Raw genomic sequence first — 27,887 nt, forward strand, 5'->3', positions numbered from 1 at the left:
GATGGCACAGCGTGATGGGCCCTGGGGGGAGAGGGGCGGCTTCAACGGCTCCATGGGGCAGGGTGTGCTGGGCCCTGGGTCTCCCCTGAGCCCAGCGTCCAGGGACGGAGTACAGTGATGTCACTGGGGGAGTGATGTCACCGGGACGGGCACAGATAGAGCCTGAAGGGAGCTGCTGGAGCAGCAGTGACATCACTGTGAGAGTCTGATGTCACCGGGATGGGCACAGGCAGGGCCTGAGGGTGGCTGAGGGAGCGGCAGTGATGGCACTGTGAGAGTCTGATGTCACCGGAATGGGCACAGGCAGGGCCTGAGGGTGGCTGAGGGAGCGGCAGTGACGGCACTGTGAGAGTCTGATGTCACCGGGATGGGCACAGGCAGGGCCTGAGGGTGGCTGACGGAGTGCGGTGACGGCACTGTGAGAGTCTGATGTCACCGGGATGGGCACAGGCAGGGCCTGAGGGTGGCTGAGGGAGCGGCAGTGACGGCACTGTGAGAGTCTGATGTCACCGGGATGGGCACAGGCAGGGCCTGAGGGTGGCTGATGGAGCGGCGGTGACGGCACCGCGGGGTCTGAGGGTGTGACATCACGAGACCCAGATGGGAACAGCGCCCCCTGCCGGGGGGCAGGGATCAAAGTGGGGGGTGTGACCTGCACGGGAGGCTCCGCCCCTCCCACAGGCCCCGCCCCAGGTCAGTCCCATCGGCTACTCCGGCCTCCTGCGCTGTCAATCACAACCACAACCCCGCCCGTTTCGGTGTGCCACGCCCTCTCATGCTGTCCGTCACCCCTGTGGCCCTGCCCCGGGCTGCGCCCCGCGCCGGCCGCGGCGGGAAGCTCACGCGCCGGGTGGGGATGGGCGCGGTGGCGGTGACGTCAGGCGCGGGTGTGGCCACGCAGGCGCGCTGCGCGCAGCGGAGGGTCGAGGCCGCCGCCCGGAGCCGCCGGCGGGGCCGGGGCGGGCCGTGAGGGGAGACGGCCCCGAACCGGCCGGGTGAGGTCGGGGCGACGCGGCTGTGGGAGTCTGACCTCTGACTGAGGTTACCTGGGTGGGTTGTTTTGCCCCCGGAGGTTTGTGGGTGTTAGTGGTGTTATTGCTTACTGCTGTTCTTATATACGGTATATCGAGTATAGTATATGTACAAAGAGTACTATGTAGGTTATATGGAGAATATATATGGTATATGAAGTAAAACAGACGAGATTATTTTATAGGTTTTATAGGATACATATGTGGTATATAGAGTGGAATGGACAATCGTACACCCTACACTTAGGCAGTGTAAATCATTTTGAGTCTGTGTGTCAATACGAGCAGAGAATGGTCCCTGACACCTTCTGGGGAGCACGGCCGAAGCCCCAGCCGGCTGGCAGAGCCCGAGCTGTCGGTGCTCTGTGGCCGGCGAGGTGTGGTGCGAACCTCGGCTGGTTAATAATGCAAAGCAGAGGAGCGGCTGGTGAGCGAGTCGTGGTTTCCGCCGAGCCCCGAGAGCTCTGCCGGGCCTGGTCCCGTTCTCCAGAGCCATTTTCTGTCCCGGCTGGCAGGTGCGGGTGGGTTGGGTCTTCCCGGCCCGTTCCTCCCGGCGGGGCTGGCTGCTGGTACTGCTGGTGCCGGGAATCAGAACCGGTCTGTTCTGCCTCCAGTGTGCTGTGCCCGCGTCTGGGCTTCACAGCGGAATAAAGAAAAATCTACTGGAGGGTCCAGGGGAGGCCACGGAGAGGATTTTCGTGCTGTGCAGCATCTGTGGGCTGGGCAGAGCCTGCGGGAGCTGGGCTGGGCAGGCTGCCCAAGGGAACGCTGCCAGGGATGCCATCGACGCCCCCCGACATCCGCAGGGGCTGCCGGAGCACGGGCCGGGCTCTGCTCGGTGCTGCCAGTGCCAGCAGCAGCAGCAGCGGCCATCGAAGAAAGGGCAGCGAGGGGCAGGGCAGCGGGAGGGAGAACTTGTGTGCGTGGAGGGACGGCAGAGCCCTGGAACAGCTGCCCAGGGAGGGCCTGGAGTGTCCCTGTGTGGAGCCATCCCAGCCCCAGCCGGGCACCTTCCTGTGGCATGCACCAGGGCACCCTGCCTGGCCAGGGCTGGGCTGGGAGCTCCAGAGGGACATTCCAGTCCTGTAATTCAGGGATTCTGGGTGGTGCGATTAATGCTGTTCTCAGTTCAGGGTTTTATGGGTGGATGTATGAACAAAAACCCTCCTAAGCTGAAGGTGATGTGGAATGGAGCTGAGGGTGGCAATGTCCACATTGCTGCTGCAGTTCTGTCCTTCTCAAGAGTCTGTGCTTAACTAACAGGATGGCATTCTTCAAACAAGACAATTTGTTGTGGTGTGTCCTGTAAGCTTGTCCTTATATGTCTGAAAACTTCTGCAGCTTTTTGTTCACCCCCTGATTCAGCTCCTAAATTTGCTGTGGCAGCAGCCACCTCAGCTTTTGGTTTGGACAATAGGTTGTTCTGCTCAGCAAGAATATTTTTTGTTTTTATTTAAAGTTTTCACGCAGTGTTTGTTCAGTTATACTGAACTTCTCCGTCGGGTTGATTGCTGATCTGTGGGCAGCTGTTCCCTTAAACTTTTTGTCTAAACTGTGAACCAGTTTAGAAAGTGTCTAGTGACTGTATTCAGGCCTATGTGTGGGTATATGGTGTCAGGGAGGGGTGAAAAGCTGGAAATTAATTTCCTTCAGTGCCCTTGATGCCTTTTCCTTGGTCTTAGAATTAAGAGTTAGAAACGGGTAAGGGATTAAAAGGTTTTTATTTTGGTATTTAATAAGGATTTTTATGTTGTAACCATTTGTCAAAATGGAATATACCAAAATGCATACATATGTTAGATGGTGTATACAATTTTACAGATTTTGTAAATCAGTATATTTAACGAAGATGTTTCAATGAGAGGTTTAAATAAATGGTGTGATTTTTTTTTTTATTTTAAAGTATTTTTTTTAGATAGCTCTAAGTTTACAGGATGTGTTTTAGAGGGGGGTTGGTTTCTCAAGATAGTGTAAGGTTTTCTGCCTTCTAACTGTTAGGCTTTTAGGAGTTGGGTCTCTTGGCATAGTAGAATACCAAGATTATGTTGAGATATTAGGCCTAAAGAGTTACAGGTATGTTTGTTAAAGGTACTGAGAACATATAAAAGGTATATTAAAAAAAGATAAAGTCATCATGGCATCACCCTTAGTGAGGGAGAAGGAGCACACTGTACTCCACGAGCATTTCACTGTGCATTTAGTGCTCAGTGCTTGTGTTTGTACTGGAGGTTTTGTTCTGCCCGTGGTAACTGCTGGGGTGCTAAGGTAGGAAAAACCATTCCAGTGCTCCCACAGTCCTTAGTTCAGCATTCTGCTCAGGCTAAATCTGATAATTAAACACAGTGATGGAGCTGAAGCAACGTAAGCAGCGAGCAAAGAGACAGGGGTTGTGGTGATCAGAATTGGGGTGGTGGTCATTGTGTGGTCATCCCTCTGGAGGGGACACCCCTGTGCCCCTGCTTGTGTTCCTTTGCCTCTTAACCCCAGCTTGGGCTGCTCTGATATGCTTGGTGTGAAATCCTCTGCAGTGGGCATTAGCTGCAGCAAACTGCACGTCTGGTGCTGCCCATATGTGTGAAAACTACGGAGAGTGGTTTTCAGGGGCGCTTAGACATGAAGAGGTAGCTTGTCTTCAGGCCTTGAATTGGCTGCTTGGTAATAATTAACCTATTCATTCTGTTTTGCAAGTTATCACCACTGAGAACTGCTCACTGCCTGCATTGACAGAGTGAATCTGGGGAAAAAGCCCCGACAATCCATCCTGTCAGCTGGCCACCCGGTGTCCCAGCAGCCTTGTGTTATCTTCTCCTTTAAAGAAGAGTGCGTTGAAAAGTCCCCAGTGGAATGTTGGCTTTGAGCTCTGGAACACCACGTGCCTGTTACGTTGGAAGGGATAAGTAATTCGTGCAGGGTTTAAAGGAAGTGTGGAAGGCTGTGGAGTGGTCAGCGCAGTCGCTGCGATACCGGGGTTTGCATTGCACGGTTAATAGTTAACAGTTGTAGTTAATTGCGGTGCAGCTACTGCCTCTGGTGCTTGGGTCTGTGTGCTGCTGTGCTGGGAGTGTGTCAGAACGTGTGCTGGGGATCTAGGATGAGCCTGCCTAGAGGCTTCTCTGCAGAAGTGACATGTCCAGTTAGCACTTTTTGGTAGTACCTTTTGTGCTTAGAGTATTATTTTCCCATTTTGAGACAGACTGCTGTTTTAACTTCACGTCTCCTCCTGCATAAATATTTAATCTATCTTCATCTGAAACCATCAAGTCTTTACCAGACAGTGATTTAAATATAATTTAAAACATGTTTTAAAAAATCTTTAAAATGGAGCTGGTGAGAGCCCAAAGTTGTGTGTCTCCTTGCACTATTATTGCCTCAGGTAAAGTTATACTTATAACATTTACTAAAAAAAATACTAATCTGTGAACCAGTTTAGAAAGTGTCTAGTGACTGTATTCAGAGCTCTAAAAAACCAATTCAGAAAACAAGGCTTTGTGTCTGCCTAAAAAACATATACAGTGGTGGTGCTCCTAGTTTCTTATAGTTAGAAAATATTGTAATTCTTGTGTTACAAGTATAAGTCTTTAAAGAATATGCTCAGAAAAAAATGCAGTTTGCTGAAGCATGTGGTTCCTCCAGACCCTTCACTCAGGGAAGCAAGTAGCCATTTAATAAAAATGTGTCACCAGAGCTTTTTCATAGCTTCTAATCCAGTAATGTTAACACTGGGACAGGCTGCAGGCAAATCCAGGCAGCAGAAAATAAAACTTGTAAGGCTTTTACAGTTCTTTGATGATGTAGATAGATGGAGTTGGGACAGAGAGGTGCACGAGGGACAAGGAGGTACTGCTGATCTACCCTGTCTTGGGTGTTTTGGTTTTGTTGTGGGTTTTAGGTTTTTTTGCTTGTAGGTCTGTTGTAGAAAGATGAAGACATATGAAAAGTTTGAGGAAAGAGCTATGAAATTAGTAATAATGCATTTGCTGGTTTTTCAAGGTTAAGTTAGTTATTCAAAATATTTTACTAACTCAAATAACCATTTTATTTTAAAAATAGATTTAACTAAACAAAGCAACATTGCTGGGTTAGACTGAGGTATGATAGTTTTGTGGGCTCTCTGTAGAAGTGGGTTAATCTGTATTAAATAGATGTAAATATTGGCGTGTGGTTTTAGTTCTACAGTTCTTTTCATTGAGTTCTTCCTATTTCTGGAGACTTTAGTGGGCCAACGCTGTACAGCATCAATGCATCCTTCTAATTAGCATTATAATCTAAAAACAGATAGTGTTGACATCTAATAATGCCCTTATGCTTAAATCACAATTTGTTTGTGCGTCTCTCAAGAGTGCAACACAGTGAATATTCCTGAGACCTTTTTAAGTAAAAGACAGAGGTAGATGAAATTATTACTTGCCTCTCGTCTGTATTTTTTTCCAGTGAGGAAGGTTTTTGTTATTTATAAGCTCCTGTTGTTATTGATATCTGTGATAAGTGGTGAGGTTGTATAATAAATACCTACAGAGGACACAAACCGGCATTACGCATCCTCTGATGCCTGGTTTTCTTGTAACCCTTCAATATTTCTTGTTTATGTGGTCTATCTGAGTATTGACTGCCCACAGATACGTGCTTTAGGGACAGGATCTGCACTTTGATGTCTCTCCGTGAATCACCAAAAGCTGTTAATCGTGTAAGGCTCTTAATTGAAATAACTTCCAGTTCATGTTGTTGCATCCCCCTTGCCGGGAGGTCGTGATTGTTACAGGAAGGAGCTGTGCTCAGCTGGGTGAGGAGAAGGGTCACCGAGTCTCTCCTTGCTGCTCTTCCAGCCCTCCAGACAGCAGTCAGAGACTTGTATTAGAGTGCAGCCTGAAGACTTTGGCTGTGACTAATTAATGGCCAGGGATATCCAAACAGTGATATAGTTGGGTTGTTCATTTTTTGTGAAATTTTTGTGACCACTTCTTCCAAAATTTTGAAACTTTAATATAAACTAATATTAAGTTTAAAAGTTTAATATGAGCTAAAATATAAAAATAGTAATACAAATTAGAGCAATAAGAATTTGGACAATCCAAGTTAGGACAATAAAAAACCCAAAGAATTATGAGTGTTCGGATGCTTTCCTCCTGAAAGCATTGGTCACTAACAATGGATTAACCCTTAAAAGCAAGAGGCTGTTGCATATTCATATATCTCATACATGATTCAAAAATTCTTTTCAAACAGAGGGTGCTTCCTGGTTATTGTCAGCTTTCCCCCCTCATCTTGTCAATCAGTCATCTCGGTCCCCACCAAGTCTGGTTCTTCCCAGTAAGGAGGCAGGAATTCTTCTCTTGGGGATTTTGGTGTTTTGTTGCTGTTATCTCTGTGCGAAGAATTTCTCGAGTTAGTTAGAAAAAGTATCTTACGTGGCATTGTTTCTATTTTAATATCATGTTATAGCCTAAGTTTGTATTTAACACACTACTGAAGAGGATTAATACAGTATAACTTCCTAACATAGCACATATAATACTCATGTTAATATTTGCGAAAAGCGAATCATATAATACACATTTTTCACATTTTTGGCTTACACATGGGCACAAAGTACTGTGCTACTGCATATTTGTTTCACCCTTCTTAACACTTTTGCAAGCCTCTCTTTGAACTACACATTACCTTAAAGTGTTCTTGTTCCATGCATATTAGTGTGGTAAATAATTGCGTCACATGTGGTGAACAGTTACACATTGACACAGATTAAAGCTCGTGATCTGGACTGTTCAGCGAGGGGAAACCTTAGAGCTTGGGGGGAAGTAAGGCACGGGACGTGGATCTGTGGCTGCAGGGTGGCGTGAGTGGTGTGAGAGGATTGAAGTGTGTTTGTTTGGGCTCTAAGCCTTCAGGGGGATGGCTGGGCATTACGAGGCGGCACCGGTTGCATTGGGGTAGGCTGTGAGGACAGCCAGTGCAGGGGCACTGATGAAAGCAGAAGGAAAACTGGACAGCTCTCCACCACCACGGTGGGGTTTACAGATATCAGACCAAATGGATCTCAGTCCCTTCAGTTTGCTCAGAGGAACTGTAAATATTGAGTTTTGATGGGTAGTTTCGCTGTATGGGTGTTCAGCCGTTGAAGAAGATGTGCAGTTGGCAGGCAATTCTGAGTGACCAAAAAGGCATAAAATTGAGTGGCTAGAAAGGTTCATTAAACAGATAAACCAGGGTGTTTTGCAGTGGGGAATGTGATTGATAAGTAAATAGCTCTCTGATGACCTGGTAAGTCTATAATAAGAGTTTCATGTTCTTGGGGGTCTCAGAAGCATAGTTGTTAGTGTGTTTTGAGTAGAACAGAAATTATGAGCTTCATTACCATGTTGGATTTTTAATTTTTATTATTATTTACACAGTTCAGTTGTGTTGAAAGGTAATAATGGCCTGTTTGTTTTTTGCCTGTGAGCTGTGTGGCATAAAATATTTAAGGGGTCAGACTAGAAGATCCTAATATTCCTTCTGGTTATAAACGTGCTGACATTGTAATGCCATAGCAGATGCTTTCAGATGCTTTGGTTTTTGTTTGTTTGTTTGGGTTTTTTTGTTTTTTTTTTTAAATAAAAAGCCTCAATTCTGCAGTTTGAAGTGAATTTGGGGGTGTATTGTTCATAATGCTGAGTACACTGAGCATATCCAGAATACTAGAGGCTGCAGCCCTGTTTGTGCTTAGGTTTTGTTTACATGGAGAGAGAACAAGGTATTAATAAAAATAAGAAACCACCTCATATGAGCTGCTGTCTAATATGAACACTTGGGCTTTTTAAACAAAAATTGCCTTGAATTAAATGCTGTGTTTTTCTCCATAGGTTTAAGAAGGCTAAAGCTTCCTAGAACTGAGACTAGAATGGACAGTTACTTTAAAGCTGCAGTCTGTGACTTGGACAAACTGCTTGATGAATTTGAGCAGAATACAGGTTGGTTTCTGCATTGCCTTTTTAGTGGGAGTACATGGTCAAATGACTGTTACCATGGAGTTTGAAAGTAGCATCTGCTAAGTAAAAGCTTGTATTGATGAATAGATGGGGTTGAGAGGAGGTAGTACACTGTGGAAAGAGAGGAGTCATAAACTTTGCTTTTGATCTCTTCTTGCTTAAAATAGATGAATATGAGTGCTTCAGAACCCCTCAAAATCCATACGACTCAAAGCTGTCTTCAGTCCTGGATTGCTTAGAGCATGCACACCCCACAGCAGAGCTGCCAGAGGATCCTGCTGGATGTCCTGCCCCAGAGGAGGGCTCTCCCTGCTCCCCAGCAGGCACAAGGGATGTGCTCAGCTTCTCACCACCCAAAGAGAGAGGTGTGGCTGGACCTGACCTCTTGTCCACTGTGGACAGCGGCTCCCTAAATGAGGCTGAGGCTCTGAGCCTGGGAAGGTGTAGCGTGCCCGTGTGTGATCTTGTCAGTGACACAGCAGATTTAATCCCCTCGGTGGCTGCTCCGGAAGGGGCTCAGGAGCTGCAGCCGGATGAGTTCCAGGGCAGCCAGGGGCCCGCTGGCTGTGGCGTGTCTTGTGTCCCCACCCCTGTTTGTGTGACTTCACCTGGCTGCAGCGGGGCTGCCAGCACACAGCAGAGGGATGGGGACTCGGTGTTACAAGATTCAGGGCATCTTACAACACAACAAATTAATGATTTAGCTTTAAAACCAGAAAGTTACGCTGCTGGAGCAGTCCTGGGTCTGCGTGACGATCAACACAGGACAGAACCTGTAAAGTGCAATGAAGTACTTGACCACCCTGGAAAAACTGCTGCCCTGGATCCTGAATGTGTCACTGTAACATCACAGAGTTGGAATGCACACAGTCCCAAAGATGAAAAACTGCCTTTTGAAACACAAGACGACAGTGCGTGCTCTGCAGCAAGCAAAGAAGCATATGGAGGAAATGCCGTAGGAAAAGTGGATCCAAACAATGGGAGTAATGCTGATTCCACGCCTTCAGAGCTGCCAAAGAGGCACCCCCTGCACAACAGCAGTGCAACAGTACCTGGAAATCATGTCTTGCCAGGCTCCTCGTGTCAAATAGGAGCTGAAGTAGAATTGGAAAAGAAAGGCACAGAAGAGAATGTAGATAAAGAACTTAATAGGGGTGAGATGCCAAGCAGTGTTTCCAGTTCATGTATGTCAGCTGAGGATGTCCAGACATCTCTGTCTTGTCTTTCCCTTCCTGTGTCCATGTGTGGTTCCTTAGTTGTATCAGAAGAAAAGGTTAATCCTCTACCTCAAAATGCAGTGGCGGAGGTTATTGGTGATACTGTAACTGTTCATGCTGGAGAGTCTAAAACTCATCTCCCTGGCAGGGAATCCTGTGAAAGTACTAGCTGGCATGAGCAAGAAGATGTAGCTGAAATAAGTGAAAGTATTGCAGAAGAAAGTGGAGATGGAGAGAAATACAGTACTGAGAATATAATTGATGATAGTGATTCTCAGCAAATCAAAGCTTTTGCTTCTGCTTTTCTAGAGCCTGGAGCTGAGCCATATGATGTTGGTGTAGACACTTTTTATGATGAGAGCATGAGCTCTGTTATGGCTGACTTTACTGTTGAGGACAATATTATTAAAAGTGATATTCTAATAAGCGATGCTGAGCTTGATGATTTCTTGTATGGACAAAGTCTGCAGTCCAGTGTGTTGAAGTCTTCAGACAATGATGGTAACTTGGTAGAAGCTGATGCAGATGGAGGGAGTTTAACAGATCTGAACAGCCTGGATTTCACAGAGGTCAATGAAGAGCTTATGCAGGCAAAACTGGAGGAGATAACAAGCATTAATAGTAACCTTAAAGCATCTGTTCCTGACAATGAAGTGGAAGCTGCAGCAGAGGTCACCATGTCTCAAAGTCAAGGCACGACTGAGAGTGGCAGTGGAGCTCTGGTTTCTGATATTTGTATTGAAGGTGCACGACCAAAGCAGTTGCTTGACCTTTCCCAGGGAGCTGCTGGTCAGAAACAACTGAATAGAACAAGTGTACTTGAAAGGGAAAGCCAGGAATGTGGTTCTGTTAGCCCAGAAGCTCCCCTCCCAGACACCAGTGTAAATGTTGGTAATACTGACCCTGGGGAAAGCAGCTCTGAGGCTGTAGGAAATCAAGCATCGGAAAGCGCTGAGCCACGTAAGGCACCCGCAGCTCTGTCCTGGAAGCAGCCCCTGTGGGTCCCAGACTCAGAGGCACCCAACTGCATGAACTGCCAGGCCAAGTTCACCTTCACAAAGAGACGACACCACTGCCGGGCCTGTGGGAAGGTGAGTCACTGGGAGAGGTCCTGTGCTGCCACAGGAAAAGGACGTTCTCATTTGGCCATAACCAAGATAGAGAAGGTAGAGAATGTTGACAGAAGTGTTCTGGGCTCAAAGTACTTTACTTGACAAAGACTAGGTTTTATTTTCCCTCCATAGGAACCTAAAGACTTTTGGAAAAGACTGATATTAATTAAGAAACACATGGCCTTTTTTGTGAAAATTGTTATTAAAGAGAAGTACAAAGTATATTCTTATCTGCCATTACTGGCTAGGTTGGTGTGTTTTGCATAGAGTAGGGAGATGAGATGATGGACTAATTCAGCATAGTTGTATTGAATCAACCCATTATTGGGCTTTTAACTTAACTGTTTATGTTCTAAAAAATTGAGGTGGTGATGATGAGAATCCAGTGGTGTTACTAGTTATTATAACTGTAGAGCACTGCCCCTGAACCTGAAGGGATTGCATTTTTTCAGGAGCTGTAGCAGCAGTACCAGTACAAAAGAATTTATGGTCTAAATCTGTCTTACAGTGTGTTTAGATGTATCACTTTCTAAGGAACTCATCTCAGGGTAAAAGTATGTGATTCACCAACAAAGTGAGTAATTGTAGAACTTTTTTTCAGCCTGAGGTCTTCTACAGAGAGTAAGTGATGCCAAAGGTGATCCTCAGTTCGGAATTCCCTTGTGATCTACTGTGGCTTGTACTAGTGCATAAATGGAAATGCTAGGAGTTCTAGTGACCACACCATTCAGTGTTGCTCTGTAAGGATGAGGAGACAGAGCAAAGACTGGTATTAGCACTAAATTTCTGCATCCCCAGTGTTAAGCACCACCTGGAAAGGCATGGTAGTTTTTCTTTCTACCTCTCTTCCAGCACTGTGTATTCAAAGGATGATGCTCATTTACTCAGCTGCAGCCACTGTGAACTAAAATATAAGTGTGAATTGAGGTGTCCAGGAAATGAAGAGCTCCTTGTGCTGACCTGGCAGCCATGGAACTTGCTCCCAGAATATCCTGGTGAGATTTGTGATGGTTTAAGCACAGTCCTTCAGAGTGGGTTCCATTTTAGTCATAAGACTGACTGACTTCAGGTTCCTGTTTTACATTTGCTGTGAAGTTCTCACACATTGTCTAGAGATGGGAGACCCTTCACTGCACAGTGCTGTTGACAGCTGTGAGTGTGTCGGCTGAGGGGCTCGTGGCAGAGCAGCAGTGTATTTAGGGAGCATCACAATGTCTCTTCATTAGGAGAGGGAGTGAAGCCAGCATGGGTTGTCTAAACCTTAGAGATATGGGAGTGCTGTGCAATTACAGCTTTTCTGAATGTGCAGCTTAACCTTCTGCCTCATAAGACTTTCTATCTTTTTAATAGCGACTTTTTTTGTCTTAAAAAATCCCAAAACGGACATTCCTTGTGAAGCTGTTGTTTGTTGTGTTTTCAGCCATTTGGGAACTAAGGGAAAACTGTTTAAAATTCACAGTTATCCTCTAGGGACTGTTCTACAAGACAGTTGTATGGATTCCCGTAGCTCTTTTTTATCCATGAAAATAGCAGCGCTGGTGGACTCTGGCATCTGTGGCAGAGGGAAGTGTGAAGTTAGTGGTCCCTGTTTTCTCTGCCCTCTGCAGCCCTCACAAGGCCAAACAGCTTTGCAGTTCCATTTTCACAAACACAAGGTGTTTGTCTCTTGCTGTGGTACCTTTTTTCTTCCTAGTTCAAGCAGAACCCACTTGCTTGCTCAACAGCCTGCTACTCACTTCCTTTCTCCTGTCCCTTAGTTTGCCTTTGCCTTTCTGGTGCATTAGGATTAGTCCTCCTGCTATCCCCTGCAGGTCCCAGTGTCACCAAGGGTATGAGGAGAACACTCCTTGCTGGGGATTGTGCTGCTTGGCACTTGAAGCCCTGAAGCGGATTATAACTGATTAGCAATTAATCCTCATCAATCACATTCCTGACATATGTACTGAGCATGCGTGTTTCCTGTTGAGGTAGATTACCTGTGGCACTAATCCAGAAGCAGCTGGAATAGCTTCTTTTTTTAGCTCATATTACACTGACCAATCACTGCTTTTGCAGTGAGTTTTCCTGCTTGGAGGAGTTAATTGTAATAACTTTCTTTTTTCCTATAACACTCCTGTTTGGGATTTCCCTCCCCTTTTCCTCCCGAGCCTTGATCCACTTTGTTTTTCTGGACTGGGAGCAATTAGGAATAGAGAACACCTTTAGGGGTTTCAAAAGACCTTTTGTAAAGGGTCCAGAGTCTGCATATAGCTAAAAATGGTGTGACTCGTTAAAAACTTGCAGATCATCCTTGAAAGAACATAAGGGGAAAGTGACAAAACCTCCAGATATTTATGGCAACTCTTGCAAAACACCAGCTATTCTAAAGACATAATTCTTTGAATGGGATTGTGTAGATCCCATTGTAGATTGTCCAGGCTGATGAGGCAACCTTCCCCCCTGTTTCTGCTCCAAAATAGGGAGGATATATAACTTGTTGGAAGAGCATATTCTGTTCTTCCAAAGCAGCGTTCTTTGCAAATACTTGTGTGAAGGGAGCTTGTCCCATGCAGGCAGCACTGCTTGTTCTTGCTGAGGGAGCAGGAGAGGCACTCAGCAGCCCCAGCACACGAGCCAGCCTGCCCCAGCAGCCTGCAGCAGGCAGCTCTGGGCTGTGCCAGGCTGGAGAGGCAGCCTCGAGTGCCTGCCAGACTGGTAACAGCTTCCTGAGAGCCGTGCTGAGCACACAGGGCTGCAGGGATGGTCCTGCAGCACCAGAGCAAGAGCCAGCTCTGCACCTCACTCCTTGGCCCTGGGACTGTGGGCTCATGTGAAATATTTACGGCACAATCAGAAGTAGGATTGAGAAGAATTTGGGATAGGTGGTGCAACCTGAAATCTTTTCATCCCTCCAGAGAAAAATTTTATTATAATTTCAGTTGAGTCCTGCATGTTGCTGCTTTCTGCTTGATGTGTATCAAGGGTTTTGTTTTTGTTGTTCTTGTTTTTCCTGAGGATTTCTTTGTCAGGGATTAAGATACAGGCTTGAATACAAGGCTGCAGATGGTTTAGGATGAAGGAAGTGTATTTTCCTATTTGCTGTGCAATATGTCTATAATATTTAATGCAATCCTTTTCTGATTCAGGTTTTTTGTGGTAGCTGTTGTAAACGAAAATGCAAACTGCATTACATGGAGAAGGAAGCAAGAGTCTGCAATGGCTGTTATGATGATATTAATAAAGGTAAAGAGGTTTTTTTGAGTATTTGCAGTAATCATTGAACTGTCTCTTTAACCCTTATTCTTTTTGGGGAGCTTGATTACTTTAATTGGTGTAGGTTTTCCTATTTCTGACATGGAGGGATAAAGATAATTGTTTCTTAATTGGATTCCAGTTCTTATTCTGAACTTTGAGGCTTGAGTTGGTTGTTTTTTATTAAAAAAACAAACAAACAAAAAAGTAGTTTTTAACTCCATAGGACTAAATAGAAGGTTACGGAAGAATACAATTTGAGTCATCTGTGACAGGAATCTAGGAGAAGTTACCCTCCCTCCACAGTAGCCCTGTGTGTGTTTAAAGGCCACATCCCTCCTTGTTCTCACATGTTTGCCCATTTTATGTTGCTTCCTGTCCTGGTGTTTTTAAAGTCACTTAACCAGGGCTGCAGTACATGACTCATCAGATAACCTTTTCTTAACTGGAAAGCTAACCATGGATGCTTATGAAAACATCAGGAGAAACAAGTGAGGTCCTGTTGATGAGTATGTAAATAACAAGTTGAAAACATGTCAGATTTTTAATAGGCACCTCAGTGGAGTTCAGATGTGACGCATGTTTGCCCCAAGGGTCAGGAGTCATAGTGGTGTAGCCACTGCAAGGAGAACAAGGGGAGGTCTCTTTGTCTCATGAGAAGTGAGGCAATTATGCAGGTAGAAAATCAGTCCAAATTTTCTTCCATACAACAGTATGACTGTTTATTTTTCATAGGTAGATCACAAACTTTACATTGCCTCCCTCAAAAAACCCCCACCCACCTACAGTACTGCTCTGCAAAAGAAATTTAATCAATTGTGCGATCTTAAAAACTAACCACATTATTTTAGCACAGGCATTTGAAAGGATGATGAGTCCAACTGGTCCTGTCCCCAATTCCAGTGTCTCCTCTGAGCATTCTTCTGCTGTTGCATCTGTAGAGGAGGCCCAGATACCTGGGGGTGCCAGCTCTCCTTCACCATCTGCACTGTTGCCTACCTCAGCACTTAAACAACCTGGTCCTGAAGGTACAGATCCTCAATGTAACACACATCTCACACTTTGAGAGTCTCTTTGGAAAGAGCTGCTTATCACATCTGGGATTTATTGTTGGTGTTTTTTGTGTGAAACAGGAACACTCTGAATGGAAACACTTTCACTTCCCAGTCTTGGTGCCAGGCCCCAGCTGGTTCTAAATCTCCATTTATGAAAAGCGGATGTTACTTTTTTCATTGCCTTCTCTGTTTACAATGTAAATCTTTTTGTGTAGCTGTTCATTCTATAATTTTTACATCTCTTGGGAGATCTCTGGCTTGTGTTGGACTGCCAGTCTTAAAGTGGAAACAAAAAGTAGCTGTTCAGGGAGAAGTTAGAAGGGAAGAGCAAAGCTTATTCTCTGTGTAAATACAAATGATTAGTGGCTAACTAGTGTCTTTGTTCCACTTTTATTAAACATTTGACCTTCTTCAAACAAAACACATTGTGAACAAAATGATAAATCAACTTTTTTTAGAGTGTATTCCATCTTTTATTTCATTCTTATGTCACTGTGGAGGGGTGATTGAGGAAGTAGCCTTCTGTAATACGAATTGATAGATTTCACTGTAGCAGGGCAGCTTCCTCTGCAGGTGAGAGTTTATATTGCCTGATTGGAGACTGGCCAGTGTTGCCCTGTACTCTGTTCCAGTGAACAGGCATTCTCTGTCCATGTGGTGGAGAGAAGGGACTTCATGTCCATCGCTCTCAGCTGGTGGCGCGTCTGTAACTCGCGATAATACAGAGTTGTTGTTCTTGTCTGTCGCAGGGCTGTGCCCCAGAGAGCAGAAGAGGGTTTGGTTTGCAGATGGTATTCTGCCAAACGGCGAGGTGGCAGACACAGCAAAGCTGTCCTCAGGAGCAAAGAGGTCACAGGAATCCAGCCCAGAGAGCACAGACCTGCCCGAGACGCCCACGGTAGGAGTCAGGAGGGTTCACCTGCACAAATTACCTATTGGGAGAGCTTTGCTGGCCAGGGATGGGCCCTTACACACCATGGCTTCTGAGTCACAACCTTTGGAACCTGAGACACTCCTTTGGGCAGCAGCTCTGAAGTCCTTGGATTGAAAAACATCGTAGTATTTTTCAATTTGAGTAAAACCGAGCAAGGTTTTCAAAGGGAAACCTTCTTTGGTTTGAGATGTCTGTGAACTTCAGAACTGGTGTGGCTGAAAATTTGCCAGAGCAGTTTTTTCAGTACGCAGTGTTTGATGAACCACTTTTGTGAAGGGCACCTCAGCCACAGTTCTTAAGGCTGTCATTAGCAACGTGCTTATAGTACAAGTTTGTGGTTGTTTGCTTTTATTCCAGTGGCCTGCTATATTATATTTTATATATACTATATAATCCGTCCGTTTATATTTATATATTCACTATTATAATCCATCAGTTTATATATATATTTATATATCAGTTTATATTTCTTATATATATATATATATATATATATATATGTATATATATGTATATATATATGTATATGATATAATCCATCAGTTTCCCTCTGGATCAGACTAACCAACTTGGTTAGTGCCCTGCAATTATAGGGCATTATGGGGTCTGACATTATAGGTTGCAACAAAATCTGTGTATTGCTTTTAGTGTGAGCTAATACTGAACCAAGAGGGGGATTGATTTTCTAATTTTGAGTCACATGCATACTAGTGAATGAACTGCACTTTTAAAAAAAAGTCCACAGAAGAGGTGTAAGTTTGCTGTGGAAAGACTTAGCAAGGTTCCTCAGGTGAAGCCTTTTTAAGATAAAACATAGCAAGCACTGAAGCACTGTCTCAATTAGTAACTTAAATTCCATGATTTTCACAGCACTCAAGACTTTTTACAATATATTGATAAAGCTAAAAAAAACCAGATCATTATTATTTGTATATGGAGGATCTGAGCACTTAACAGGTGTATAGCATTTAAATCAGCTTATACTCATGAAGAACTGTAGTAATCAAATAAAAAAAGAGAGTAAACAAAAGATACAGCCTGTCTCTCATTTTGGGGAAAGAGTAGGATATTTGCACTTGCAGAAGATGGGCAATGTCTAAAATTAAAAGCTGCATGGATAAAGTGAGTGGAAGACAATCAGTTGATGCTTCTCCTGTGCAGCCTCAGAAGCTCAGACAAAACCAGCACAGTGCAGCTCCAAAGCAAAGGCAACACAAAATCCTGGAAGTGCTGCTGCAGGGTATGTGAAGGGCAGAAAATGCCAAGTATGAAACACCCACAAGCAGATTCAGGGAAGAAGTCTGCTATTAGCCAATTTAGCCTTGTTTTTGTGGAGTCTTCCCTTTGGAGTTGTTGGCTTTTTTTTTTATTTTGTGGCAGCATGTTTGTTAAATGGAAGATTTGCTGGGAGCTGATGAGACACCAGAAGAACTGCTACAGGACAAGCTTAAAGTTGCTAGGTTTTTTCTTGTTGTATGGACAAAGTCTTCCCTCTGGTACAGGATGCAAGGCTAAAGAAAGATAATGTGCATCCCTGTTTTTTTGGAGGAGTCTTGGGGGATTGTTTTTTCCCTCTTTTTTTTTTTTTATGACAGCTGACATCCCAGTGTCTCTGTGTTCATGGTTGTCATACCTGACTTGCTGGGGGAGCAGTGTGGGTTGGACTCCAAACTAAAAATTAATCAGACTGAGCAAAGCTACATTCAGCTATTAGTAAATGGTAGAAGTAGAGTAGAAATGTTTGCAGTACACAACTGCTGAGCCAGTTTGTGTTACCAAACAAGTATATTAACTGTGCATCTTCACCCATATAAGTCCTAAACAAAAAAAAAAAGAGGAGGATCCAGGAGAGATTGGATGGCTTTCTTCTTATTAGGAGAAAATGTATTCCCAACTTTTGTGATAGATTTCTTTCTCTTTTTGCTTCTAGAATACTAGTAATGAAGATTTAGCTGGTTATGAGACAACGTAGATTTTTTTTTTTTTTTTTTTTTTTTTTTTTTTTTTTTTTTTTTTTGTTATTTCTTCCTCACAGGCTGCAAACCCAGAGGAAGATGACCTGGTAACTGATGTGAATCAAAAACTGAGGGAAGATAAGATGACAAGGATGGAGGAATTACATCCTTCTGTACCTTCAGAGGGTGCAGAGCAGGCCACGCCTGGCCACAGTGAGGTGGTACCTAGTGGCAGATCTGTCACTCCAGGCACTGGAGAGTGTTCCCCTGCAGCAGCAGAGGAGAGCAGTCCTAGTTCAGAGGGTCAGAGCACACAGGCTGTGCCTGTCTCTGCTTCAAGCTGCAGAGCACTCTGTGGGGTGGAGAACCGGGTGCAACGAGACATCAGCCTTCTTCCTGATGGTGATCAGCTGCCTCCACTTCTGCTTGCACTGGGTGAAAAAGGGAAAGGTAAAAGCTGCTAACTTCTTGAGAAAATTGTTGCTATTTCCTCATAGCATCCTAGAATTGCTTGGGTTTGGAAGGGACAGTAAAGTTCATCCAGTGCCACCCCCTATCACCCACACCTTCCGCTATCCCAGATTTGTAAATACAGACTCATTCATAAGTACAGACTCAAAAAATTGTATTTTAATATAATTCTCATGTAATTTATTTGTTGCATACTGGATTGTTGGGTAATGACTGTGCACTTTTAACAAGATCAGTATGTTATGAGAAGAACGCGTAACCACTGAATTGCATGACAGTGGTGGCTGTGCTTATCAGAGGTGCCTGGCAGAATCAGGGTATGGATGAGGAGTCAGCAGTCAGGGATTTCCAAAGTCAGGGCAGCCCTGGTTTGCACCTTTCTTACAAGCTGCTGCTGCAGTTCTCTGTGTTCCTTGAATCTCAGGGTAAGCTGTTCCCTGGTTGGTCTGTAGCTATTCAAATCTTGGGAATAACCATGGGAGTAGGAGGATGGGATGACTCTCTCATACAGTGAACTGATTCTTGGTTTGGGTCATTGGCTGGTATTTTGAACTAAATCATGTGTCAATTTATTTAGGTCTTCTGGTGGAGGAACATCCATTTCACCAAAAGGTCGCCTTGCTGCTTGGGGAAGGAGGTCCTAATCCATTGACTTTTATTCTAAATGCAAACTTGCTTGTCAATGTGAGGCTAATGACATGTAAGCATTGCACATTTTCTTTTCCATTCAATCAAGCCTTTTATTTCTGTCTGTAAAACAGCATTACTGTGGTATCTTATCTTTTTAAAGATTCCTCAGAAAAGTGCTGGTGCTTCTCAACAAATGGACTGCATGGTTTGGGTCAGGCAGAAATTGTCATTCTGTTGCAGCGTTTGCCAGATGAAGATGTTTTCCCTAGTGAAATATTCAAATTATTTCTTGACATCTATAAAGATGCAATGAAAGGTGTGTCATTTTAATGTCTAACTTTTTCTTGTGTAGAATATTCTTGCTGATCTTTAAAACTTAAAGTTGATAGAAATTTTTTCTTGAATTATTTGTCTAATGATTCTGTTGAAAGAGCTTGCAGTGTTAGACTAGAGTTCTAAATAAAAGAAACAAATGAATGTGTTTGTTTCATATACTTTTGTAAACATCCTGTTTGCAGGTTTTTTTGTTGTTTAGTCATATTGTGGTGGAGATTCTAGGTATGAGCCCTGAGTTTGTAGTTTTTAGGATACCTGCACTTCATTTGTAGAAGTACAGTCCTCATAAATGTAAATATTTTTGGTCTGTTGATCAAAACTCATCCACTGATGTGTTTAGGACTTTAGGCACTTGTTTGGAGGAGCTTAGCTCCATAGTCAGGTTCATTTGGTGATGAAGTACAGGCTCATGTTCTGTGGGTTTAGATAGCTGACAGGCTTCAGGAAGATGTGAGGGGCAGGGTGGGCTGGCAGGTCTGTCAGAGCTCACTGCTTAGAGCAGTTCTCTTGGCACGGAGGGGTGAGTGACCCAGCTCTGTAAACACTCTCCATTCTTCTTTCTACAGGAAAGTTCATAAAAAATATGGAAAACGTTACTTTTACAGAAAGCTTTCTCAGCAGCAAAGAGCATGGTGGATTCCTGTTTGTTTCACCAACTTTTCAGGAACTTGATGATCACATTCTACCAGATAACCCTTTTCTTTGTGGCATTCTTATCCATAAGCTGGAAATACCCTGGGCAAAAGTGTTTCCAATACGTTTGATGCTGAGATTGGGAGCAGAATATGGGGGTAAGTTTTAACAGTGACAGTAGCTGCATAAACTGTAAAGTTCCTTTTGGAAAATACAAGTAGTTTTTAGACAAGCAAGCTGATTTTAAATAATCTTTGCAGTATTTTATATTACACTTGTATAAGCCCAACATGTGGAGCCACCTGGGAGTGTTCATTGTCCTGATAGACTTCTTTGATTTTTTTTTCTCTTAGCAGATGAGAAAGCTAAGAAACCAAAACTGGCAGTAAAATACAAAGATTTTTTTTTGGTTGTAGGAGAAAGGTTTGAAGGGATGATCACAAGCCCAGTTTGCAATTCTGATAAAATGGTTATTTAAATTAAATTATTTAAGTATATTGGCAAAATATTACTGCTTCATTAACCAAATAAAGGTATTGATTACTTAAAAGGATAACTTATTAATACATTGGAAACTTTTTGGCGTGTAAAAAGGCTGTAGCCCACCACTGTAGAAGCTGCAAGTCCATAAATGTGAGAAATGAATTTGTAAGGGATTCTCCAAACCTGACTGAAAGCTCACACAGTCTGTGTGCAAACTCTGAGATAAGGTGTGCTGACTTAGGAAGGCCATGGAATAGAGATGGCATTGTTGAGAGAGAGATTGAACTAGAAACAAGTTTCAAAGGATGGCCTTGCAAAAAGACCAGATATTTTGGAGAATCAGAACTGTGAAAGATGCATTGTAGCAAAACCACATGGGGTAAAATAATAGGTGGTTGATGTTAGAAGTATTAGTAGCACTGTGTGGCTACAGCTAATAGGCTGAAAAACATTTATAAGGTATTGTAACCTAGAAATAAGTGAGTTTCTGATAGAACGGCGTTGAGTTTTACATCTCTTACGACTCACCCTTCAATGACACTGATATGGGTGGGATACAATTCTTTAAAATGCCTCTCATTGCCCCGTCTGTGTAAAGGTGGGAATTGTCTAGCACATAAACATGGACCTGTCACCTGTTCATGGACTTCTGGAGCCCACAGTGGACCTCTACCAGCCAGATCCTGTCTGCGTGGTGACAGAGGTGGCGGCTGCTTTGTTGTTGTCCTTTCTCTTACCAATCCACTTGCCCTGCTTGGCTTTTTTAACCACTTTTGTCAGATACAACCATGAGGGGAGAACGACACTGTGGCTGAAAATTACAGAGGGGCTCTGCTTCCTTTGGCTGGTCAGATATTGAGGTTTAGAGACAGCTTATAGGTGAAAAAAGCTATAGAACTACTTGGAATGGCAAGTTGTAGAGTTGTTGTTAGGTAAATGTGACCTTTTTCTTCCTAGCCTATCCAACTCCCATGGTAAGTGTCAGGCACCGGGAGCCGCTCTTCAGAGACATTGGACACACGATTATGAACCTGCTTGTTGTGAGTAGATGCTTCATTACCTGCCCTTCCTGTTGTCACCAAAATATCCTCCAAACAAATGCTGAATCTTGAAAGCAGAGCTAACATTTCTGTTCTTCGTACTTGACTTAAAATTCGTGAGGGAGTTAAAGAAGCAGTTTTTTCACCTTGTATTGTTATGCATTAATTCTGGTAGTGAAAAAAGGTTTTTAATGAGTGAGGGAGATGTTGGCATTTGCACTGATGCTGGTAGTCATCATTCAGGTGCATTTCTTTCTTCTGAGCATCATCGTGGTGCAGGGATTCTGGTCTTAAATATGACAGTTTTAAATGTGAAGAAACACTTGACAGGCAGATGCTGTGGACTAACTGCAGTACTAATTGCTTTGTCAGACAAACCTTATCTTGCCACAGTTATTCAGCTTGACTGTCTTTTGTGAAGGACTTTTGGCAAAACCACAGGTCTGAAATTCATGCCATTTCCTGTGGAAGCTTTCCCTCTGTTACCCAAACGATTTGATTTTAGATTGCAGTAAGCCTATGTTCCTGAGCAGTAACCTTCCTCTTCTGATACTTACACAGAACTTCCAGCCCTTCCATCCCAGCATTCAGGGCAGGGCCATGGAAAGCAGAACAGGTCTCATTTGGGCAATCACTGCATCCTCTCCTGGGTCTGGAGACCATCTTAGCTGAGATGACACTGCAGTCTTTGCCCCTTTTTCCTTTTTGCCAGCACAGGTGTGCAGATCACAGCTGGAGGAGGTGCCCCATCAAAGAACAGCAGGTTTCCTCCTCCTGTATGAGCCTCCCACTGAAATCCACAAGCCACCACCAGCCTCACTGGTGCTGTGCAGGTGCCACTGTGTAGCTGCCCCCGAGGCTTTGGGCAGCCTTCCTGCAGTGCTGCTGGATGGGGTTTCTGTAGAGCTCCTCTCCAGGTGGATCAGAGTTACCTGGGTTCCCCTTGGTGGCTGTGTCAGCCTGAAGCAGCAGGGGCAGTGTGTGCTCCTTGCAGGAGTCTCAGTCACTGCATGGCTGCAGAATGTTCTCTGGGCGGTGCCTTGGCACCCGTGATGCAGATGCAGAGCCTGTCCCCACACAAGAGGCTGAGGCGAAGGGCACCTGTGATTTACATCCTTAGTGCTGGATGCTGTCCCATGGAAACCTTGGTGCACTGAGATGTTTTGTAAATACCCTTCTTGCTGCAGCTGTGCTGATGGAGGAAGGCACTGATTGCCTGGCTCAGCTGGTGAAAAGGGCCTCTTTAATACTTTTTTTTTCTAGCTGAAGTAGTAAAAGCAAACGAGACCATTTCATACCTAATGTTGTTGTTCTGGAAATAAACAGAATTTTGCAGAAGTGGCTGAGGTGATAGGAGATTACTTCTGTCACAGAAAGGGATAAGAAATGTTGCACTATTCAGTCTGTAAATCAAATTAGAGCTGTAGGGCCCAGGCTGTGAGCCTGCAAACAAACTCATCTAGGTGGAGGCTTCCACGCTTCACTTTTCTATCAGAGAAGGGAGGGAGGGTGTTGAAGTTTTTCTTTCCTTAAATCACTGGCATTCTAATGTGAATGAAGTAGCCATAGAGTAAATAACCCATTGGTTAACAGAGCTAATTTGTCAGTGCTTTGAATTTATTAATACATTCACTGAGATACCTGTCACATACACCTGGTGGGCAAAAAGGGATCCCTAAGTCTTCAGCCTAAAGGGATCCCTAAGTCTTCAGCCACTCTAAATACTACTGTTTTTTGGAAGTCCTACAGATGCATTTAGAGTACCTTCATCTAAGTGATGAAGGTAAGGAAAAGGTAATAAAACAATACTTAATTGTCTGCTAACATAAATACTTTGTCTGTTATAGGACTTCAGAAATTACCAGTATACTTTGCATACCATAGACAACCTGTTTGTCCATGTGGAAATGGGTAGAAGCTGTATTAAAATACCTCTGAGGAAGCACAGTGAGGTGAGTACCTCCATCTTAGCTTTCTAATCCAAACTGCTTTAGTCTTCCATTTTTTGTACAACACCAGTCACACCTCTGCCATCAGATGTTGGAAAAAACCCTCCCTCAGAACTTTATAGTGGCCTAAATGTGTGATGGGAAGGGCATGTAATTACCTGAGCACACACTTCCTTCTGTGATACACTGGAAGGTGGATAATGAGGAGTAGAGATTTAGGATAGCTGTTAAGTACTGAAAGATCTGCAGTTTCTTCAAAATCCTTCAGCATGTATTTTTAAACATTCCCTGTTGCAGATTTCCCGATTATGATGTTTTGGTTTAGTAATTAAAAAAAAAAAAAAACAAACCCAAACAAGCAGCAACCAAAAACTACTCTTGGTGAGATTTTTCAGTGTAATGACAAACTTTGTGTTGACAGGTGATGAGAGTGATCAATTCCTCTAATGAACATGTAATTAGCATTGGAGCCAGTTTCAATACCGAGGCAGACTCTCACCTGGTGTGTGTGCAGAACAAGCAGGGCCTCTATCACACACAGGCCATCAGTGCCACGGGACAGCCCAGGGAAGGTAAGAGGTCTGGGGGACAAAAATCACATTTCTAGAGCAGCAATGGAAGTTCAGTGTTAGGCTGCATGGAAAATGCATCTCTGGTGTCACATTAAATTGTGTTTAATGTCAGTTATGACTGACTGGAGTGACACGAAGTGGTGCTGACTTCCATCCTACTTTGTCTAGTTACAGGTGCAAGTTTTGTGGTGTTTAATGGAGCCTTAAAATCATCTTCAGGACTTTTAGCTAAATCCAGTATAGTTGAAGGTAAGAATTTTGTTCTGTTCTCCTCTTAAGAGACTTAAAAAGAAAAAAAAATAAATAGCAGCAGCCTTGTGCAAAGTCTTTATGTCTCAGTAAACTAAACATTTCAGGTTTCTAAATCTTGTATGAAACTTATTGCAAAGAAGTGGTGCCTAAAATTACATGACAGTTCACCTACTTGTTTTAAAACATTCAAATTTAAACTGTTTAGTCAGTGCAGGTCTTTCCTTTATGGAACTATTTTCATTGCCCTATTGCTGAAATGTACATATTGGCATATATATGCAAAAACAATCAAAAATTAACTTAAAAATGATCTTTCAGTTTGAGTTCTGTTGACAAAATAGGTTTTCTTCCTCTTTCATGTAACATTTAGTGCTGTAGGTGGGGCGTGCAGTACTTTTGTGCATTTGTTAATTAGCTGTAGGAGATGGTTGGTCTGAGTAGAACTTAAGCCAAGATTCTATAAGAAGCTGAGCTGCTTTTCCTGTGGATAATGTGGAATTTTAACTGGTTTTCTTCTAGATGGGCTGATGGTACAAATAACACAAGAAACCATGGAAGGCCTACGTCAGGCATTAAGAGACAAGAAGGACTTCAGGATAACCTGTGGACAAGTGGATACAGGGGACGTGAAGGAATACGTAGATATTTGCTGGGTAGAAAATGAAGAGAAAACAAACAAAGGGTAAATGTACTGCCAAAGCCAGACATATGAGAGAGCTCTTCCTCCCAATGTTCAAATACCTCCCTTTAGTTTCTTAAAATTAATCTGAAGTATTCTTGTGACAGAAAGTGCTTGACACCAAGGATGGTTTATAGTGTCTTAAACCTGCAAGATGAGGTTTCTATTAATGCTGTTAGTTCCCTGTTTAGGACATTTCCTTTTGTACCATCTGTATTTTCATAGTGCAAGTCCTGTATTGTACTTTGTTGTTAAGGTGTTCAAATAGCCTTAAAGGATGGGTAAATACCATTGCATAGAAGTTACTGTATCTAAACTGTAAGTGTTGTTTAAATTGCTAATCACACTATTGTTTTCCATAGAATTTTGAGCCCAGTTGATGGAGAATCAATGGAAGGAACTCAGAGTGAGAAAGCACCACAGTACAGAGACTTCGAAAGAGAGGGAAAAGTTATGAAGTGCACTGAAGTTAGTGAATTACATAGTTGTTGAGCCTTTTTTATTACTTATGGAATATTTAAGTGGTAATGTGATGGTACTAAGTGAAGCTGTTAAAATGAGCTGATTTTATGTGTAGCCGTGCTGCCAGGCAGAATGTTCTCTGCAGCTCTTGGTGAGTTTACACACTTGTAATTTTTTGTCCTCTGTTGCCAGTGACGACTCTGCAAATGCCTAATGCAGGCATTCCCATGGTTCCTGAAGTATTTTGGTTGTGTGGATGAAATACTCGGGTGCTTTTGCAGCAGACAAGCACCAAAGCTTGCCCTGTTTGGTGTTATGTGATCCTGAAATACTCCTTTTCCTAACTTTGGGATGTACCAGGCTGCTGACTGCCCCTCCCTTTCTCTGATCTCAGGTTTACCATTTTGCAAAGGATCGTGAACCCTCCAGTGCTGTTCCCCACCAGTTTGCAAGAGAGATTGCCATTGCCTGCAGCACTGCTCTTTGCCCTCACCTTAAAACCTTGAAAAATAATGGGATGAATAAGATAGGACTCAGAGTTTCCATCGACTCAGACATGGTAAGCTTTCAACTTCTATTGCACACACTCCATTCCCACTGAAGTACCTTCCCTTGGAAACACCTTGGATCTCTCCATGAAGCTTTAGAGTTTTGCCCTACCCAAGATCCTGAGGATGACATCTGGGACAGAAGCTGTCTTAGTCATTAATTTCTCACTTCATGGTAGATGAAATACTCTTTTACTGTGATGCAGCATGTTTTGCATATAATGTTAATACAAGAAGTGTGAATTAATATCAGTATGTTTCCCTCCTAGGTTGAGTACTTAGCAGGATCTGGAGGGCACCTTCTCCCACAGAACTACCTGAATGACTTGGACAGTGCTCTGATTCCTGTGATTCACAGTGGAATGTCAGATCCTACAGCTCTGCCACTGAAAATGGAATTAGTGTTTTTCATTATAGAACACCTGTCTTGATGAGGCTGATTACATGCATATACTGATTTGCTAGATCTGAACACCAAAGTTGTAATGCTACAAACACTAAAAATGTTAAAGTTTCTAATCCTTTTATGTTTTAATAGCTTTTCAAACTGTTTTTTTTTTTTTTTTTAAAAAAACCCCTCAGATCCTCCCTGCTTCCTCTGCCACAAAAGAGTCAGTTTGTGTCATGGAGTTCTGCAAGCTGACCCTTAATACAGGTGCAGCAGAGTGCAGGTTTTGTTACTGTCACGCAGCTGCAGCACTTGGTAGGTGTCGTGTGACTCCAAGTCATAGATAGGATCTTGCCTCTCACCCTCACACCAGTGTGTAGCTCAAACTGCTGGGGCTCCGTGTGATCTCTGCAAGAGCTGAGCACTGGGGCAGGGCTGGCCCAAAACTGTTTCCTTTCCACAGGAGAAGGGTTCAGAGCCCAGAGCTGCTGTAGCTGCCTGGAGCCCGCCGTGTGGAATGAATACTGTGTGGATAAACACCTCACTGAGGTCCTTAACCTGGGGATGTGATGCTGGTGCTTCAGGAACATATGCTCTCAATTAATGTTTTATAGAGCAACTGGTTTCTTTCTTGTATTTATAAGGATTTATCTAACTTAAATTGATGCTATTTTTATAAAAAGTGCTTTTTTCTTTACTCTGTTCAGAATTCCATACACAATTTGACCTTTCAAGGATTAGGAAAAAAATGGATTACTCTTGATGTAATCTACATGTAGCAATAAGTCAGACAAGAATTCTGCAGTATTTTTTCTGCTCCTGTCCACTGCTTTTGCCACATTTTAGTAGCCACCTTTGCTTTCAGGGAGAACAGATGTATTAAGTCTGAATTTTCACAAACAGGTTGATTCTAGTGGAAGGTGTCCCTGCCTGTGGCAGGTGGGGTTGGGACTCTTTAAGGTCCCTTCCAACCCAAACCGTTCTGGGATTTTTAGTATACCTGAGGTTCTTGCATAGGATGTATTTTTTATACTGGGTCATTTAGATCTATTTATGTATTTGTGATGCATGTGGTTTGTACTGAGGTTCATCAAACTGCGGTTGGGGTTTGGTAGCAGCCACACAACTGCTTGTCGAGAACAGAACCAAAACTAAATATATACAAGATCTACATTGTTTTCAGTAAAAATGCTGGTACAATTTTATAATGAGAGTATTAAAACTTGGATGCCTTCTTAATGCTAATAGGGGATATTTTATGTTTTTGTATCAAAAACAATTTGTAATTTAACCTAATCTGCTCTGCTGTTATCTGTGGTTTAACACTCCAGTCCTGGAAGGGTTCAGGCATTGAGATCTTACCCTGGATGGAGCTGAGCTGCTTTTCAGCCTCTGTGCTGACTTCTCCTGAGAAACTGCCGTTAGGGAGAAGGGCTGAACCCACGCACAGTATGAACAAAACTGTCCTTGTTGAAAACAAGCTGCACCCAGGCCCTCGAGGGAGCCCCAGCAAGAGGCTCAGCAGTGTTTTGGGTCTGTGACAGGGCCAGGGCGCCTGAAGGAACAGCTGCCTCTTGGCACTTAACCTCTACCAGCTCCTTTTCAGTAATGATCAATAAAGTTAACTACAATGCTTGCAACCTTCTGTCTTCTTATTCGTAATGAAACAAACAAAGATTTGGAATGTGCGTGTCCTGTCTCTGCAGCTTCCTGGGACTCCTGCTGTTGCCCCAAAAATGGGATTCATTGCTCAGCGTGCCTGTGACACCCTGCAGAGAGAGACCCCCATGGGGCTGGGCAGGCCTGGGTGCCCCCGGGCTGTCCCAGCAGAGCCCTGCCCTCTCCGTGCCATCCCTGCCGTTCCTCACACGCACACAGAGCCGGGGCTGCCCCGGCCCTGCCCCGGTGCCCGCAGTGCCCCGATTGCCGCGCAGGCTGGGGCAG

At 43.7% G+C, this 27,887-nt stretch overlaps 1 protein-coding gene across 7 annotated transcripts; it reads left to right on the top strand.

The window, feature by feature from the left end:
• The first annotated feature begins 915 nt into the window (after positions 1-915).
• ZFYVE16 (zinc finger FYVE-type containing 16) lies at positions 916-27,583 on the top strand. 7 transcript variants are annotated; one of them, XM_059491764.1, is made up of 18 exons: positions 916-1,050; positions 7,871-7,978; positions 8,164-10,304; positions 13,451-13,547; positions 14,408-14,584; positions 15,361-15,509; positions 17,581-17,950; positions 18,549-18,671; positions 18,762-18,917; positions 19,504-19,728; positions 21,011-21,093; positions 22,941-23,045; positions 23,464-23,614; positions 23,783-23,863; positions 24,386-24,548; positions 24,908-25,013; positions 25,402-25,566; positions 25,825-27,583. In XM_059491764.1, the coding sequence occupies exons 2-18, from the start codon at positions 7,909-7,911 to the stop codon at positions 25,984-25,986; spliced, it is 4,524 nt and encodes a 1,507-aa protein (XP_059347747.1). In that variant the 5' UTR covers positions 916-1,050; positions 7,871-7,908; the 3' UTR covers positions 25,987-27,583. The 7 variants fall into 7 exon arrangements, 5 of the variants coding, with proteins under 5 accessions (XP_059347747.1, XP_059347748.1, XP_059347749.1 ...); XM_059491765.1 differs by having other exon boundaries at positions 918-995; XM_059491766.1 differs by lacking the exon at positions 916-1,050 and adding an exon at positions 7,612-7,761 and having other exon boundaries at positions 25,809-27,583.
• The last annotated feature ends 304 nt before the right edge of the window (positions 27,584-27,887 follow it).

This window comes from Ammospiza nelsoni, chromosome Z, assembly GCF_027579445.1.
Source record: "Ammospiza nelsoni isolate bAmmNel1 chromosome Z, bAmmNel1.pri, whole genome shotgun sequence".
NCBI lineage: Eukaryota > Metazoa > Chordata > Aves > Passeriformes > Passerellidae > Ammospiza > Ammospiza nelsoni.

What these genes read in the sequence shown, in the direction of transcription:
- ZFYVE16 (XM_059491762.1), top strand. An exon ending in ACCTGCCCGAGACGCCCACG is followed by an intron (nt 15,510 to 17,580) that starts GTAGGAGTCAGG and finishes TCTTCCTCACAG; the next exon opens with GCTGCAAACCCAGAGGAAGA. An exon ending in CACGGGACAGCCCAGGGAAG is followed by an intron (nt 23,615 to 23,782) that starts GTAAGAGGTCTG and finishes TACTTTGTCTAG; the next exon opens with TTACAGGTGCAAGTTTTGTG.